Source organism: Aotus nancymaae, unplaced genomic scaffold, assembly GCF_030222135.1.
Source record: "Aotus nancymaae isolate 86718 unplaced genomic scaffold, 86718_ANA_hifiasm-v0.15.2.pri h1tg000016l, whole genome shotgun sequence".
Lineage (NCBI taxonomy): Eukaryota > Metazoa > Chordata > Mammalia > Primates > Aotidae > Aotus > Aotus nancymaae.
In genome coordinates, this window is record NW_026988428.1 from 49,844,484 (window position 1) to 49,861,050 (window position 16,567).

Here is a 16,567-nt window from a genome sequence, read left to right on the forward strand (position 1 = left end):
CTGTGGCATTGCAATGTTTCATCTTACACATGCAGAGCTGGCTTCATGGGCAGGCAATGTGGGCAGTCCTCCAGGACTCTGGGCTTAGAAGGGCCCCACACTTAAAAATAAAAAATGCTCTGTAATCACCATCTTAAAATTCTTAAGTTTGAACAAGGGGCCATCATTTTAATTTTGAACTGGGCTGCTATGTAATGGGCCCCGTCTACACCTTTAGAAGTTAGACATACCTACTTATTCAGTACATAGTCACTTCTAGATGCCAGACCCAGAGCTGGGTGCTGGAGATACCACAAAGCATTATGAGCAAGGCAGATGTGATCCTACAGGGAGCTGACAGCCGATTGCTAATCCAACACATCAAGTGTTGGGAAAAGTGCATTATTTCTTCTTCTGAAGCAGGGGAAATAGAAGTACATAGGGTAGACTGACTACATTTTTACAAAATTAACTTTATTATTTTAATTGTTCTAACAGGTGGGAGAATCTCCACAAGTGTCTTCCAGACTTCAGAATTTGAGACTGAATAATTTAATTCCCAGGCAACTTTTCAAGCCCACAGATCATCAAGAAACTTAGTTTTATTTCAAATTGCTCAAAGTAACTATATTTTTCTATTCAAGACACAATGAACATTGTAGCTTCAAAGTATCAAGATGAAAAAAGAAGCCTATAACTGGAGTTTTAAGGTATTTTTGTTAGCAAATGTTTTAAATCCATTTAATCAAAGAAGATATTAATGATTTCAGCATTTGTCATCATGAGAACTGGTAGCACTGGACATAAGTGAAGAGATTAGATATTTTACGTACATATATATTTTTTAAAGATTATGTATATTAAGCAAGGTGTGGTGGCTCACACTTGTAATCCCAGCATTTTGGGAGGCCAGGGCAAGTGGATCACCTGAGGTCAAGAGTTGGAGAACAGCCTGACCCACATGGTGAAACCACGTTTCTACTAAAAATGCAAAAATTAGCTGGGCATGGTGGTACACACCTGCAATCCTAGCTACTCAGGAGGCTGAGGCAGGAAAATCGCTTGAACCCCAGCGGCAGAGGTCGCAGTGAGCAGAGATCGCACCACTGCACTCCAGCCTGGGCAACAGTGAGATTCTGTCTCAAAAAAAAAAATTATGTACATTAAAGCATGTTTTATTTTTAGGATAATGCTATGGTAACTTTGATGATCATTGTGTGTTATATTTGCCAATGGGTTGAAGCAGTGGCAAAGAAAAGCTGTAATTGCATCTGTTGATATTATTGACACACCTCTCAGGATGTTGTAATGTGGTCATTTTACAAAGCAACTGCTCACTCCATCACTGCTGCATGGGACCCGGCATACCTGGGACTTTTCCTTGGAAATGCTTTCTGAGTTGGGAGGACATTGTTTTGAATATGTTCCACTTAGGAATTTTTTTTTGTCTCTCAGAATGATTTGATTTTTAAATTTTTATGTATGGTAAATGGTAAAAGAAAAAGTCAAGAAGAAAAATGTAACTGTTAGCTCATTTATGCCTAGTGTTCCATTACTGGAACACTAAACATGGAGTTATTTATATCCTACTGCTTAAGGTCATTGCCAAGGTCTGACTGCAAAAATTCAAAAAAATTGCAACCTCAGGCATAAATGGTTAATAGCTTTATTGATATATAATTCACATATATTTCACCCATTTTAAGTTTACAATTTGGCAGCTTTTAGTATATTTACCAAATTGGACAACTACTATTATAATCAATTTTAGAACATTTTCTTTTTTTAAATAATAGAGATGAGGTCTCACTGTGTTGCCCAGGTTTGTCTCGATCTCCTGAGCTCAAGTGATCCTCCCACCTTGGCCTCCTAAAGTGTTAGGATTATAAGTGTGAGCCAGTATGCCCAGCCTGGAACATTTTTATATCCCCCCAAAAACCTCACACTTTTTAGCAGTAATCCCCTGACTTCCCCCATCCCTAGGTAACCTGATCTACGTAGTCCCAATAGACTTGCCTCTTCCAGACATGTGGTTCTTTGTTCCTGACTTACTTGACTAGCATAATGTTTTCAGACTGCATCCATGTTGTACCAGTAATGTGTCAATGCTTTGTCTCTTTTATTGTCAAATAATATCCCAGTGTATGGATACAGGACATTGAATTTGTCCATTCATCAGTTTTGGGTTATTTTCCACTTTTTGGCTATTAGGAAATGCTGGTATGAACATCCGTGTATAAGTTTTTGTGTGGACATATGCTTTCACTTCTTTTGGGTATGTAACTAGGAGTAGAATTGATGGGTCATATGGTAACTCTATGTTTTACATTTGAGGTGCTGCCAGACTTTTTCCAAACCAGCTGCACCAATTTATATTCTCACCAGCAGTGTATGAGAGTTCCAGTTGCTTCCTGTTCTCTCCAATGTTTGTTATCATCTGACTTCTTGATTATAGCCATCCTAGTGGGTTTGAAGTGGTATTTCATTGTGGTTTTGATTTGCATTTTTCTTATGGCTAATGATGTTAAATGGCTTTCATGTGTGTATTGGCTATTTGTCCTCTGGAGAAATGTATATTCAGATATGTTGCACATTGTATATTCAGATATGTTGCACACTTTTAAGTTGGATTTTTTTTTATCACTGAAATCTGTATTAGTGAGGGTTCTCCAGAGGGATGGAACCAATAGGATATATATGGATATAAGAGGGAATTTATTAGTATCTTAGTCAAGGTTCCCTAGAGGGATAGAACTAATAGGATATATATATATATAATTTTATTAAGTATTAACTTACACGATCACAAGGTCCCACAATAGGATGTCTAAAGCCTGAGGAGCAAGGAGAGCCTGTCCGAGTCTCAAAAGTGAAGAACCTGGAATCTGATGTTTGAGGGCAGGAAGCATGCAACATGAGAGAAAGATGTAGGCTGGGAGGCTAGGCCAGTTTCACCTTTTCACACTTCTTTGTCTGCTTTATATTTGCTGGCAGCTGATTAAATTGTGGCCACCAGATTAAGGGTGGATCTGCCTTCCCTAGCCCACTAACTCAAATGTTAATCTTCTTTGGCAACACCCTCGCAGACACACCCAGGATCAATACTTTGCATTCTTCAACAAGTTGACACTCAGTATTAACCATCACAATTAGACAGAATTGGTTCACATGATTAGAAAGCAGAGTCCCATGATAGGCCATCTGCAAGCTAGGGAAGGAGAGAAGCTGGTAGCATGACTCAGTCCAAGTTTAAAAGCCTCAAAACCAGGGACACTGACAGTGCTCCCCTCAGTCTGAGGCCAAAGGTCTGAGAGCCCCTGGGAGGCCACTGGTGCAAGTCCCAGAGTCCAGATGTGGAAAAACCTGGAGTCTGGTGTCCAAGGGCAGGAGAAGAGGAAGTCAAGCGTTCTGCACAGCACAGGAAGAAAGAGAGGGAGCAGACTCAGCAAGCATGTTGCTTATCTCCCTTCGTCCACCTGCTGTGTTCTAGCCTCGCTGGCAGCCAGCTGAATGGTGCCCACCCACACTGAAGTAGGTGTCCTCTCCCAGTCCACTGACTCAATTATCAGTCTCCTCCAGCAACATCCTCACAGACACACCTGGGAACAATGCTTCATCAGCCATCCAGGTGCCCCTCAATCTAGTTAAATTGACACCTAGTATTAACCATCACATAATGTAAGAATTCCTTGTATTTTTGACATATAAGTACATTATCAGAAACATAATTTGCAAAATTTTTCTCCCATTCTGTGCATTTTAATTATCTTGATGGTCTCTGATATGATTTGGCTCTGTGTCCCTACCCAAATGTCATCTCAAATTGTAATCCCCATGTGTTGAGGAAGGGACCTGGTGAGATGTGATTGGATCATGGGGGTGGTTTCCTCCATGCTGTTTTGGTAATAGTGAGTTCTCATGAGAGCTGATGGTTTTAAAGTGTGACACTTCTATCCCCCTTCTCCTGCCACCTTGTAAAGAAGGTGCTTGCTTCTCCTTTACCTTTTCCCATGATTGTGGTTTCCTGAGGCCTGCCCAGCCATGCAGAACTGTGAGTCCATTAAACTTATTTTCTTTATAAATTACTCAGTAGTTCTTTATAGTAGTTGAAAATGGACTAAGAAGTGTCCTTTAAGGTGCAGGTTTTAAATTCTGATGATGACCACTGTATCTTTTTTTTGTTGTTGCTGCTGCTTGTGTTTTTTGTGTTATATCCAAGAAACCATTGCCTATCCAAAGTCATGATGATTTACTACAGATTTTTCTTCTAACAATTTAAAAGTTTTGGCTCTTACACTTATATCTTTGATTCACTTTTAGTTAATTTTTGTATATGGTATGAGGTAGGGATCCCTCTTAATTTTTTTTGCATGTGACAATTCAATTGCTCAGCTCCATTTATTGAAGAGATTATTCTTTCCCCATAGAATTGTCTTGGTAGCCTTGTGAAAAATTAGTTGACTATAAATGTGAGGGTTTATTTATGGATTTTCAATTATATTCAATTGATTCATATTGATTCATGTATCTTTTTTTTTTTTTTTTTTTTGAGATGGAGTCTCTAACTGTCACCCAGGCTGGAGTGCAATGGTGCCGTCTCAGCTCACTGCAGCCTCCGCCTCCTGGGCTCAAGCATTTCTTATGCCTCAGCCTCCTAAGTAGCTGGGATTACAGGTGCCCACCACCACCATGCCCAGCTAATTTTTTGAATTTTTAGTAGAGATGGGGTTTCACTACGTTGGCCAGACTGGTCTTGAACTCCTGACCTCAGGTAATCTACCTACCTTGGTCTCCCAAAGTGCTGGGATTACAGGCGTGAGCCACCGCACCCTGCCTATGCATCTATCCTAATGCCAGCACCATATTGTCTTTATTATTGTAACTTTGTAGAAAGTTTTGAAATTAAGAAGTGTGAGTCCCTCAACTTTGTTCTTCTTTTTTAAGTTTGTTTTGGCTATTATGGGTCCTTACATTTCCATATAAATTTTAGGATCTGCTTGTCAGTTTCTGCAAAGAAACAAACTGGGATTTTGTTGAGGGGTGTGTTAAACCTACAGAGTTTGGAACTATTGCCATTTAACAGTATTAAATCTTGTGATTCATGAACACAGATGTCTTTCCATTTACTTAGGAAAGACAGGCTGGAGTGCAGTGGTGCAGTCATAGCTCACTGCAGCCTCTACCTCCTGGGCTCAAGCTGTCCTCCCACCTCAACCCCTCTTGTAGTTGGGACTACAGGACTACAGTATCTCACCTGGCTAATTTTTATATTTTTTGCACGTGGGGGTTCACCATGTTGCCCAGGCTCATCTTGCGCTCCTGGAGTCAGGTGATCTTCCCACCTCAACCTCCTAAAGTGCTGGGATTACAGGTGTGAGCCACCATGCTTGGTTCTTCTTTAATTCAGAGTATAAGTTTTATATTTCTTTTATTAAATTTACAATGCTTTTTGTTAAATTTATTTCAAAGTATTTTATTATTTTTGATACTGTTGTAAACAGAATTATTTTCTTATTTTGGTTTGTTACTGATACTATATAGAAATGCAGTTGATTTTTATATATTGATCTTGTATCTCCCAACCTTGCTCAACTTGTTTATTAGGTTACAGTAGGTTTTTAGTGGATTCCTTAGGATTTTCTATATAAAAGATCATATCATCTGCAAATAGAGATGCCTTTAGTTCTTCCTTTTTAATCTGTAGGCGTTTAATTTCATTTTCTTGCTAAATGCCCTGGTTATAACCTCTAGTACACTGTTGAATAGAAGTGGCAAGAGTGAATATCCTTGTCTTGTTTGTCATATTAGGGAGAAAGCATTAAATCTTCCACCATTAACTGTGTTTGTTGTAAATCTTTCTTTGAAGTCCTTTATTGAGATGAAGAAATTATCTTTTGTTCCTAAGTTGTTGTGTATGAAGGGATGTTGAATTTTGTTGAATCCTTTCTCTGTATTGAGTTTTGTTCTTTATTGTACTGATGCAGTGTGGTAATTTCTGGGTGTTAAACCAATCTTGCATCCTTGGAGTAAATCTCACTTGGTCATAGCGTACAATCCTTTTATGTGCTGCTGGATTCGGCTTGCTGGTTTTTGTTGGGTACTTTTGTGTCTGTATTTATGAAAGATACTGGTCTGTAGTTTTTTTTCTTGTGATGCCTTTGTTTGGTTTTGCTATCATAGTAGTAGTGACGACATAGAATGAACTGAGAAGTGTTCCCTTCTCTTCTATTTTGGAAGAATTCGTGAAGAATTGGTGTTATTTCTTCTTTTAATTAATCTGGCCTTGGGCTTTTCTTTGTGGGAAAGTTACTAATTAAATCTCTTGTTATAGATATATCTAGATTTTCTATTTCTTCTTGAGTCAGTTTTGACAGTTTTTCTCTAGAAATTTGCCCATTTAATCTGTTTTTTAAATTTTCTGATATACAGTTGATCATAGTATTTCTTTATGGTTTTTAACATTTCTATAAGGTTGGTAGCAAAGCCTCTGTTTCATTCCTGATTTTAATAATTTGAGTCTCTTTTTTTCTTAGTTTAGCTAAAAGTTTATGAATTTTGATCATTTTAAAGGACTATTGCTTTCATTGATTACTGTCTTTCTGTTCTCTATTTCATTAATTTTAACTCTTATCCTATTACTCTTAGGAGGGGCTCTTAAGGAGGGGTTGTATGCTGACTTAAATTAAGATTTGGTCAAAGTTCAACAGCCTGGGGGAAGGAAGCTTAATATATTCTCTAGATCAGTGAGTACAAGCAATTCAGCTAATCATTTATGAAGCAAAGAATGGGAATTTTCAGAGCAGTCTGTATCTGATTTTGTTATAAGTAAATGGAGGAGCGGGGGATGAACATCTGTGAGTCTTATTGAAGTCACCTGGGGAAGGATGGTTCTTTATAATAAGCCATTTCCTGGAACACACAGGTGATGGGCAGGAGGGTTACTGTAATGTTTTAGAAATAAAATTTCTTTAACTCTGGCTATGTTTCAGGGTATAGGGCTCAGGTAAAGCTTCACACTGTCAAGAAGAACTTGAAAATACCTTTTTTCCATAAAACACAATGAAACTAATACTATGTAACTGAATATTCCAAAGCACTAATTCTCATATTATAAATGTACTATTGGCCAAAATACAAATAACTGACCCAATTCAAAATTCTGTAAAATTTCATTAAGATCCTTTTGTAAGTCATAAGCCTGATGCATGGATGTTCACGTGAATGTGTGAGATGCACCTTCCTCAAACCTTGTTTTGTTTTTAACAGCCATTTTCTATTGCTGATTCATTTTAGTTTTGGCTACAACTGAAATATCCATCTTTTATGAGATACAGCTTCTCATTTGCCTTTATTCACAAAGTCTGTTCTAGCTACACATTTCATTGACCTCAGCCTCATGCTTGATGCAGAAGAAGTGAGGAGACACTGTATATATCTATATAGTGCAATAAATATTTGAACAGTTGCTTGGATTTTTGCAATAATAGATTGTCACTTGGGGTCATATGACTCAGGTGCTAGAAAATACTCTGCCTTTCAGAATGTAACCCTGGGCACACTGAATCCAACTGGATAAAAATGAATGTGAATTTACAAGGCCTGCAAGGCAGTTTGCAGAAATGAAAATGTTGAGACTATAGATGTAGTTTTTTTTTTTTTAAAAGGTAGCATAAAGTTTGTATGTTTTAATAGTTCATGTAAATCTATCTCATAGAGTACATGTAATTTTCTCTGAGGGTGGATGTTGTGATACTTGACCAAAATTTGTCACCTACGGTAAATGTACCATTAGTCTTGCAGGTGTTTCTGTGTGTGTGTTTTAGCCCATTCGCCTATATTTCACTCCTCATCTTCTGAATGGTTCTGTGGTACAGACATGACCTTCAGTTTCAGGTAGAGAAGCTGACTCACGGTGAGTAAATTTCATACTACCATTAAGTAAGTACTGGAGCCTGAAATCAAACCTAGATCCAGTTTCAAAACCTAGGTTCCTACTCTTTAGTGGTGCTTTTCAGGTTGATAGGAGAACCTTTCACCTTTAGAAAAAAGTATACAAAAATAAACATTGTGGCTGGATGTGGTTGCTCACGCCTGTCCAAGGCAGGTGGATCACTTGAGGTCAGGAGTTTGAGACCAGCCTAGCCACATAGTGAAACCCTGTGTCTACTAAAAATACAAAACTAGCCGGGTGTGGTGGTGGGTGCCTGTAATCCCAGCTACTCGGGAGGCTACGTAGGAGAATCACTTGAGCCCAGGAGGCAAGCGTTGCAGTGAGCTGAGATTGTGCCACTTCACTTCAGCCTGGGCAACAGAGTGAAACTCCATCTAAAACAAAGCAAAACAAAAACAAAAAAACTTTGTATAGAACTCAGAGTACAGTGAGTACAAGCAATTCAAATATATTGTACAGTGAGTACAAGCAGCTGAAATATATTGAAAACACCAATAATGCATGTCCTATTTATTTGGCTTTTTAAAATCACTGTTTATTCCATTTGGTAGAGGGTTTTTTTTTTCCATACAAATATTTGAACAATTTTGAATTCCCCAAAACCATACATAGACGATAAATACCATGCTATTAAAGTATTAAATTTGTACAAAAATACTTTTTACAGTTTAATACTTGTTTGTTACAAATAAAAATACATATTTAAGTGACTCATGATCTTTTTTCTTTTTTCTTAACATGATTCTGCTTTATACTTTCCTGCCCTGGCAGTTCTGAAATGTGATTGATTGAAATAAATAATTAATAATATATTTTTTTGCACAGAAAGAAAGGTGATTTTTTTTTTCTTAAACAAACAAAGGACACAGTGTTTGTTTGTTTGAATGCTTTGCCTAAGTGGTAGTTTGAATTATTGACCAAAATGAAAATGTTTGGAAAATAATCATTTCAATATGGAGAGTCTACCATCAATATACAGATCTATTTTTTTTATATTCACCAAATAACAGTTATTAGTGTAGCTATTCAAAATATCTGAACAAATGAAAACAGTTGCTGACAAACATTTAAAGCAACTGTCACAATTTATTGCTTTGAGGGATGGTAATAATTGGCAATGTATTTGTGAAAAATGTATTTACAATTTCGGTAAGTGGCATGGCTCAGAACAAAAGATAATCCAGTGTCATTTTTAAGTACATGTGCTGTACACCCTCAATATTACCAGTTTTCAAAACATATCAAGCAGTATGAGTTTGATTTGCCTATCATTAAGATGAACCTCATTTTAATAGACTCTTCATTCTCTCTTAAGTTCTTAGTCTTGAATTATTTAAAAAATAATATAGCTAATTCTTGTGTTTACTACACACTCTAATTCATTATCAGAGATTTTCAGCTATTAAAAATGTGTCCTTAAAAAAAAAACAGGTCACAAGACATATCCTGTTTGTTTGATAATTTGTTGCATAGGGAATAGCATACATCTTAGTTAAAATCATTCCTATACTTGGGCAAAACAGTTACCACCACCTATTATGGTCTCCTACGTGCATCATTGCTGAAACATTTTAAGATATAACTTAATTTTATACCTGTACCCCTCCCATTGTGGCAGTCCCAGCAGTTTACCAAACGCTCGTTCCCCTAGTAGAGCCAGCTTATGAGAAGAAAAGCCTTGTTGGTCAAGTTCTTACATTAACGACTTCATAGTAAGAAACTGATTTCAAAGTGAATTAAGGAAATCATCATAGAGAATATTTTCAAACAGATGTTTCTCTTTTTAAAAAGTGATATAGTAAGATGAACTTGTAAAAAATTTCCTCTGATGTTCATTGCAGGGTTGGGGGATGGCCTATTATTTTTCTCTACCTTTGGGCCTGGCAGGGCATTGCCCGCCATATACCATAGTGGTCACCAAAAAAGAAACCTCTTCAACTTGAAAAGGGAAGTGAACATGAGCCATGAGAGAGATTTAAAAGACCCCTGTGCTTGCAGTTAATGCCACGTGATTATCTGTGCTTCAAATGTCACAGAAATCTTAAAGGTATTTTTTAGCACCATGTAGATATTGTCTTTTGTCCTGCTTTATAAAAAGCGTTGCTATAATGTATTAGTGGGTTCTCGTGTCTCCAAATTACCACCGTGGCTAGGCTGCTGGAAAAAAGCACTGTTCTGTTCACTCCAGTCTCCTGGTAGACTCTGTTGTTCTATAGACTTCTGTGAAGCCAATGGGTTTCTACTAATAACCAGGTCCAGCTTATTCCCGGATTCTGCTATGAGGGGCACAACAAGGCAGCAGTCAAAGTCTCTGGTTCGGACGTGATTCACCTGAAAGGACAAGAAGAGCCATTTTGAATTATCATTGTAATCATAATTCCCAAAACCCAGAGTAACACTTCAGGTGCAACAAGTTGTCTGGAGTCATGAAGGTGCCAAAATGAGCACTGTGAGGTCTATCCTTGCTCTGACGATGCTGTGACATGGCTACTGGCTCACCATTGTCTACTAGTAAATTGTAAGGCTCTCAAGGGCAAGGAAACATACACATCTTATCCTCATGCCAAGCAGGTTGGCCTCACCCACAGTGGGCGTGCTTCAAGTGCTGAATACTATCCCTAATTTACAGATGAGAAAAGCAAGGCACAGAGAGGTTAAGAGCTTTGCCTTAGATCAGCAGTTGGTAAGGGTTGTAGGATGTAACCCCAGGCCAACTGGCTGATTCCAAAGCTTGTGCTCTGAATCATGGTGCTGAACTACCTCTCTTACAAGTGGAGCTCAACCAGGTGCAGTGGCTCACACCCATCATCACAGCACTTGAGACCAAGATGGGAGGATCGCTTGAAGCCAGGAGTTTGCGACCCACCTGGGCAATATAGTGAGACCCAGTTTCTACTAAGGATTTAAAAAAATTTTTTTTAAATGAGCTTCATCCCCCTCTTAAGCTTATACATGCACCTATCTTCTTCCACTTCTCCTTGTTCACCAACAAAAGTTTTTAAAAGCACCCACATGCCGCTTCTACTTCTGGACTTCCCATTCTCTCCTCAGTGTTCTCAGGTCCCCCCTGACACATTGCACTGCTGGCAAATGACCCCACTTGTCAAATCCAGGAATGCTCTGGAGTTTGCATCCTCCTTGGCGTTTAGTATTTGCTGCTCTTGACACCTCCTCACCCTTAAAACTCTCCTTCCTCGGTTCTACAACCCCACTTCGTTTTGATCCTTTTACCATTTTAACTGCTTGCTTTCAGCCCTTTCCTGCCTTTATTTCTTCCTGTCCTTTACATTTGGTTATTGTGGCTGGGTGCAGTGGCTCACACCCATAATCCTAGCACTTTGAGAGGCCGAGATGGGCGGATCCCCTGAGGTCAGGAGTTCAAGACCAGCCTGGCCAACATGGTGAAACTCTGTCTCTACTAAAAATACAAAATTAGCTGGGTGTGGTGGTGGGCACCTGTCATCCCAGCTACTCTAGAGCTGGCTGAGGCAGGGGAATCACTTGAACCCAGGAGGTGTAGGTTTCAGTGGGCCAAGATTGCACCACTACACTCCAGCCAGGGTGACTAGAGAGAAACTGTCATTCATAGATAGATAGATAAATTTTGTTATTGTTAGAATCCATCCTTGGTTTTCTTTTCTTCTTTGTTATAAGGCCATGTAGGGCAACTTGACCTAAACCCCACCCTTCAGTATCCTAAATCTTTAACTCAGGCTCTAACCTCTCTCCTCAATGGATCCAAACCACCAACTGCTTCCCAGAATGCTCTATCACTATGTGCTGAAAATATTAAAGACTCATTAGTTCTGAAACAATTGTCTTATCTTACCTACCCCTACCTGGTCTCCTTGCCTGTGATCTTCCCCTCCCCAACTCACCCCCGATACACCCACAATAATATTGTATTGCCTTTCTATGTTACCAATTATGTCATTACCCTGCTTAAGAAATTAATATGCCCCCAGCAGAAAGTTCAAGAGCTTTAGCATCACATTCAAAACCTTTACAATCGGAATGTAGACTACTTTTACAGCCTCAACTTCCATGAGAGTAGATCTAGCTCTAATTTATGGATTAGGAAGATACTCATAGAGGTTAACTAACTTGTCCATAGTTATTCATTCAGCAAATATTAGCGTGTCTATGGAAAACAAAGTGTCCCCAAACTCCTAGGATAAGACCAACTGTTCTATTGCTATAGTAAAAATCATCAGAATTGATTCCAAAACTATTAAATTGATAAGTGAACACACTCTGAAAGTAACCAATTAGTGGCAGCCCCCTGCTTTGAAAGTCAGCTGTTTGGTGAAGGACTTTATCCAGGTGAGTACACTGCTAAGTCTGGCTTCAACCCACCCCTTTTTCCCGCAAAATGCTCTTCCTAAAAACTGTACATAAGATCAGAAATCTGCTTTACTAAATTAAACTATATCTGACCACAATGGTAAGCAAGGTTAATTTGGTTTCAGATATTGTGAGAAATTACTGAGATATCAAGCACCATATAATGGGAAATGAGAGAGTAAGGTACTAGCCCTGCTCTCAAAAAGTTTCCAATCTGCTGGGAATATATGTAGGGAAACAGGAAGCTTTTTTATTTTTTTTGAGATGGGGTCTCACTCTGCACCCAGGCTGGAGTGCAGTGGCGTGATCTTGGCTCACTGCAAACTCCGAACAGGCAGTTTTAATGATGCAAATTCAAAAGCTGCTATTCTTTAAAGGAGGGACCCCTAGTCCAGACTTGAGGTAAAGGAGGTTGGGTGGTGTCTGGTGAAATTAGGCTTTGAAGAGAAGTCTTCTAAACTAGTGGTTTTCAATTTGGCTGCTCACTGGAATCACTGGGGGAGCTGTAAAAACAAACCAATGCCATATCATCCTAGAGTTGCTGGTTTAATTGGTGTAGCATTTGATCTGGACATTGGGATACATTCTCTAGGTGATTCCATTTTTTCAGTCAAGGTTGAGAATCGCTAATCTGTGTGAGACCAAAAAGCTGAGTCAGAGTGAGGCAGGTAAGGCCTAGGGATTAGAAGGGTGTTCAGAGAAAGGGAAGAGCATATGACAAGGCTCAGAGCCCACATGCTTCTATTCTGCTGCGCAGTACTGAGCACTTTTATGTGACAGCATTGTTCTTGGAACTGAGAATACAGCGGAGAGTAAAATCCCTGCCCCCATGGAGTTACATTCTAGCGGGCAACACAGAATAAGCACATAACGAGCATCATGTCTGGCTGTACTGCAAACCAAGAAAGCAGGGTAAGGAATGCAGAGGCAGGGAGGGCCCTTTTAAACCGAGTGGTTTAAGTGGCAGCCTGTGAGCAGGGACCTGAAGTAGAGGAAGGAGCGGGGAAGGAGCCTGTGCATGTTTAGCAGAGGAGCGCCACAAACTCAAAGCACAGCAGGTGCAAAGGCCAGGAGGTGGCGGCATACACCATTCCTGAAATAAATCCAGTTGAAGCTAGAGAGTAAATGAAGAGGACAGGCACGGTGGCTCATGCCTATAATCCCAGCACTTTGGGAGGCCGAGGGGGCGGATCACTTGAGGTCAGGCAATAGAGACCAGCTTAGCCAACACGGTGAAACCTCGTCTCTACTAAAGATGCAAAAATTAGCTGTGGGTGGTGGCATGCGCCTGTTAATTCCAGCTACTCGGGAGGCTGAGGCAGGGGAATTGTTTGAACCCCGGGGGGTGGAGGTTGAAGTGAGCTGAGATGGTGCCACTGCACTCCAGCCTGAGAGACAGAACAAGACTCTGTCTCTAAAAAAAAAGAATCTAACCTTCCATCAACTTCAAAAGTTCCATCATCAACCCTCCAGTTAGTTAGCAAATGGCTTTCTAGCTGGGTGTGGTGGAAGGCACCCGTAATCCCAGCTACTTGGGAGGCTAAGGCGGGAGCATCGCTTGAACCTGGGAGACAGAGGTTGCAGTGAACCCAGATCAGACCACTGCACTCCAGCCTGGGTGACACAGCAAGGCTCTGTCAAGAAAGAAAAAAGGAGAGGAAAGGAGAGGAGAGGAGAGGAGAGGAGGGGGGAGGGGGGAGGAGAGGAGGAAGGGAGGGGAAAGGAGAGGAGAAGGAGAGGGGGAGAGGAGGAAAGGGGATGGGAAGGGGGAGGGAAGCGGGGAGGGGAGAGGAGAGGAGGGGAAGCAAGATGCTGGCAAGGGAAAGAGGCCAAATCCTTGGGGCCTTATAGGTCATGTAGAAGACAAGTGGTAGGAAGGACTAGACTGGTCGCATCTAGAGTCAGAGAACCATATTTACAGGACTACTATGCGATGCTGGGAGATGACCTGTGGTTGGGTGGAGTCTGAGAAATGAGCATGAGATTGGGAAAGATGGCTCTGAGCTCAAAAAAAAAAACAAAAAACAAGAAATCACACAACTTTGGGGGCTGGGTTAGAATTTACTAGAGCTGAAAATTCTTTATTCAGCTGTTTGCTTCTACTAATTCCATAATTTTGATGACTAAAAAAGGGAAAAAAGCAAAGGGCCCCAGATATGCAGGAGGATGTGGAGGAAACTCCCAGTGAGAAATTACTTGCAAGGAATTAAAAGTCCACCTGAGATCTTACCTGTAAGAGCCTGTCATAGGGCTTTAAGCCACCAATATCTCCTGGCCCAGCTGGGCGAATATTTTTGACATACACTCCTTTCTCCAGCAAGCCATCTGCTACACTGAACCCAAAGTCCTCCATGTCAGAGTCCTTGTACAAGGTCACCTGAAGAGAGAGAAAATGGGATGGGAACATTTAGCTGGGCTGGAGACGTTTCCTTCTGCGACCTCTTGATGAATAATCTTTTCACACCACTTTTAGTCACATCATGGATTTGTAATGTCAGCATCGGTCAGCTCCCTGCACCCAATCCTGCAGCCTTTTTCCCACTCCAAGAATATCCTTGGACTTTATGAAGTCCCATCCGGAACTGAAAAAGGAGGAGAAGTGGAAAGTGCGGGCCCTCCCTCCCACCTTTGCAGTCTTCAGGGAGACAGGAGAAAACTTTCTCAGGGCATGTTGATGTCTACTATTTTCCTGGGGCAGCCCCTGGTCAGAGGAGCTGTCGGTGGCAGCCCTTTACAACTGCCGAGATGTCGGGGAATAAGCCAAAGGCCTTTCCTTCCTCCCCACTCCTGCCTGGTGCTCTGCTACGCACAGTGCTCAGCATACCCTCTCTTTGAGCAAGTACAATTAAATCCAACCTTTTATTTGCTCTGGAACCCCCAATGAGCACCATCACAGAACACTATGTAAAAGACCTGAACGTGTTTCCATGGCCAACACCTTGCTTTGTGCCTCAGCGTGACTCGCTCCCTCAGCATTTGTCTGGGGTTTGATTCAGCAACTGAAGGCATCCACCCTGTGTGCTGTGGGCCCCTGCTGGGTCTCTCTGCACCTAAGGCCAACTACAGCCGGCTAAAGCTGCCCCAGCCCTCACTCCTCCACCTGACCACCTGCGAGAGTTCGTCTGAGGCTAAAAGAACTGATCATTTGTACATTCATCAAATGTTTATCGAGTCCCTAGCATATTGTAAGCACAGCGTGGGGTGCTGGAAACAGCAGCGAACGAGAGGAAGAAAAGCCTGCCTTCCAGAGGCACAGGCATGAATATGTGGCAGTCCTCGAGCTCTCACTGCACTGGGCACTGCGCCCAGCAGCACACTCAGCAGTCAATGCTCAGTTAACACTTTGAGAGGGCCACGGGTTTTACAAGTTGTGCCACATGCCCTCCATAAAGACTTCAAGCAATGGTCAGGCTTAATTTTCTACTGTAATTATATAAATTATATATATATATATATATATATATATATACATATTTGTTTTTACGCAACTAACATATGAATACATTCTTGTAAAATAGTAAAAACAAAAAATCAGAGCTATACAGGGCAAAACGTGAAAGTTAAAACTCTTATACAAGTATCTTTGTTTATATCCAGTGATTTTACTTCAGAGGGCTATGGCATTCTGAAGGCAATACAAAAGTGGCCAGTGTGGGGTTTTTTTTTATTTTATTGGACAGAGAGCTAAAATATCAAGTTGACTGGGTCAATACTATTCACCAGGCAGCCCTAGTGGGTATTGCCATATTGGAGGTGAGGCAATTCAATTTTACTGGGGTCATGTAACCCGCCCAAGGCCACAAAGGTAAGAATGGTGGGGATGTGTCTGTCAGACTCCAGACACCAAGTACTTAATGGTTCCACTCTACTGCCACTCAAAATGCACCGCTCGGCCTCACCACTTAAGTGTCCTCCTGGACAAGAGCCACTCTCAGAAGCCAGTGAAAATGCAGTCTCAGACCCACCCCAGACCCACTGAGAATCTACAGAGCTAATGTTTCCTGAGATCACCCTCTTCGCAGGCTCATTCCATCACTGTGTGTGCACATGTGCGCGTGTGTGTGTGTGTATGTGCACACCCTAGAATCCTACTATGTGCCAGGGACTCTTTAGGGACTGAGAATGTATCTCACAGGATAGAGTGAAAAAAAAAAAGGCAGTGAACAAAACACAACCTTTAGGAGGACAGCCCAGTGAAGAAATCTGATGTAATCCTCATAACAATTCTGTAAGATGGGTAAGAGTCATTTTAAGTGAGGTGACAGATACAACGTTTTTTCAGCCTGAAGAAAT

General features: G+C 40.8%; 2 protein-coding genes and 1 non-coding gene across 16 annotated transcripts in view; 2 read left to right on the forward strand and 1 right to left on the reverse strand.

The window, feature by feature from the left end:
* HELB (DNA helicase B) overlaps window positions 1-8,640 on the forward strand; it is a 50,142-nt gene extending 41,502 nt beyond the window's left edge. For all 3 annotated transcript variants that reach the window (XM_012444950.3, XM_012444951.3, XM_064377307.1), the window contains one exon: window positions 478-8,640. In XM_012444950.3, the coding sequence (XP_012300373.3) occupies window positions 478-579 (102 nt within the window). In that variant the 3' untranslated portion in view covers window positions 580-8,640. The remainder of the gene's footprint in view (window positions 1-477) is intronic.
* LOC135275557 (small nucleolar RNA U13) lies at window positions 7,157-7,264 on the forward strand. The gene has a single exon (XR_010343176.1). It is a non-coding gene; the product is annotated as a small nucleolar RNA U13 (small nucleolar RNA).
* The window catches only part of GRIP1 (glutamate receptor interacting protein 1), a 710,594-nt gene continuing 702,435 nt past the window's right edge, over window positions 8,409-16,567 (reverse strand). For all 12 annotated transcript variants that reach the window (XM_064377313.1, XM_064377312.1, XM_064377311.1 and 9 more), the window contains 2 exons: window positions 14,505-14,651; window positions 8,409-10,261 (listed from right to left, as the gene is read on the reverse strand). In XM_064377313.1, coding sequence (XP_064233383.1) covers window positions 10,034-10,261; window positions 14,505-14,651 — 375 coding nt within the window. In that variant the 3' untranslated portion in view covers window positions 8,409-10,033. The remainder of the gene's footprint in view (window positions 10,262-14,504; window positions 14,652-16,567) is intronic.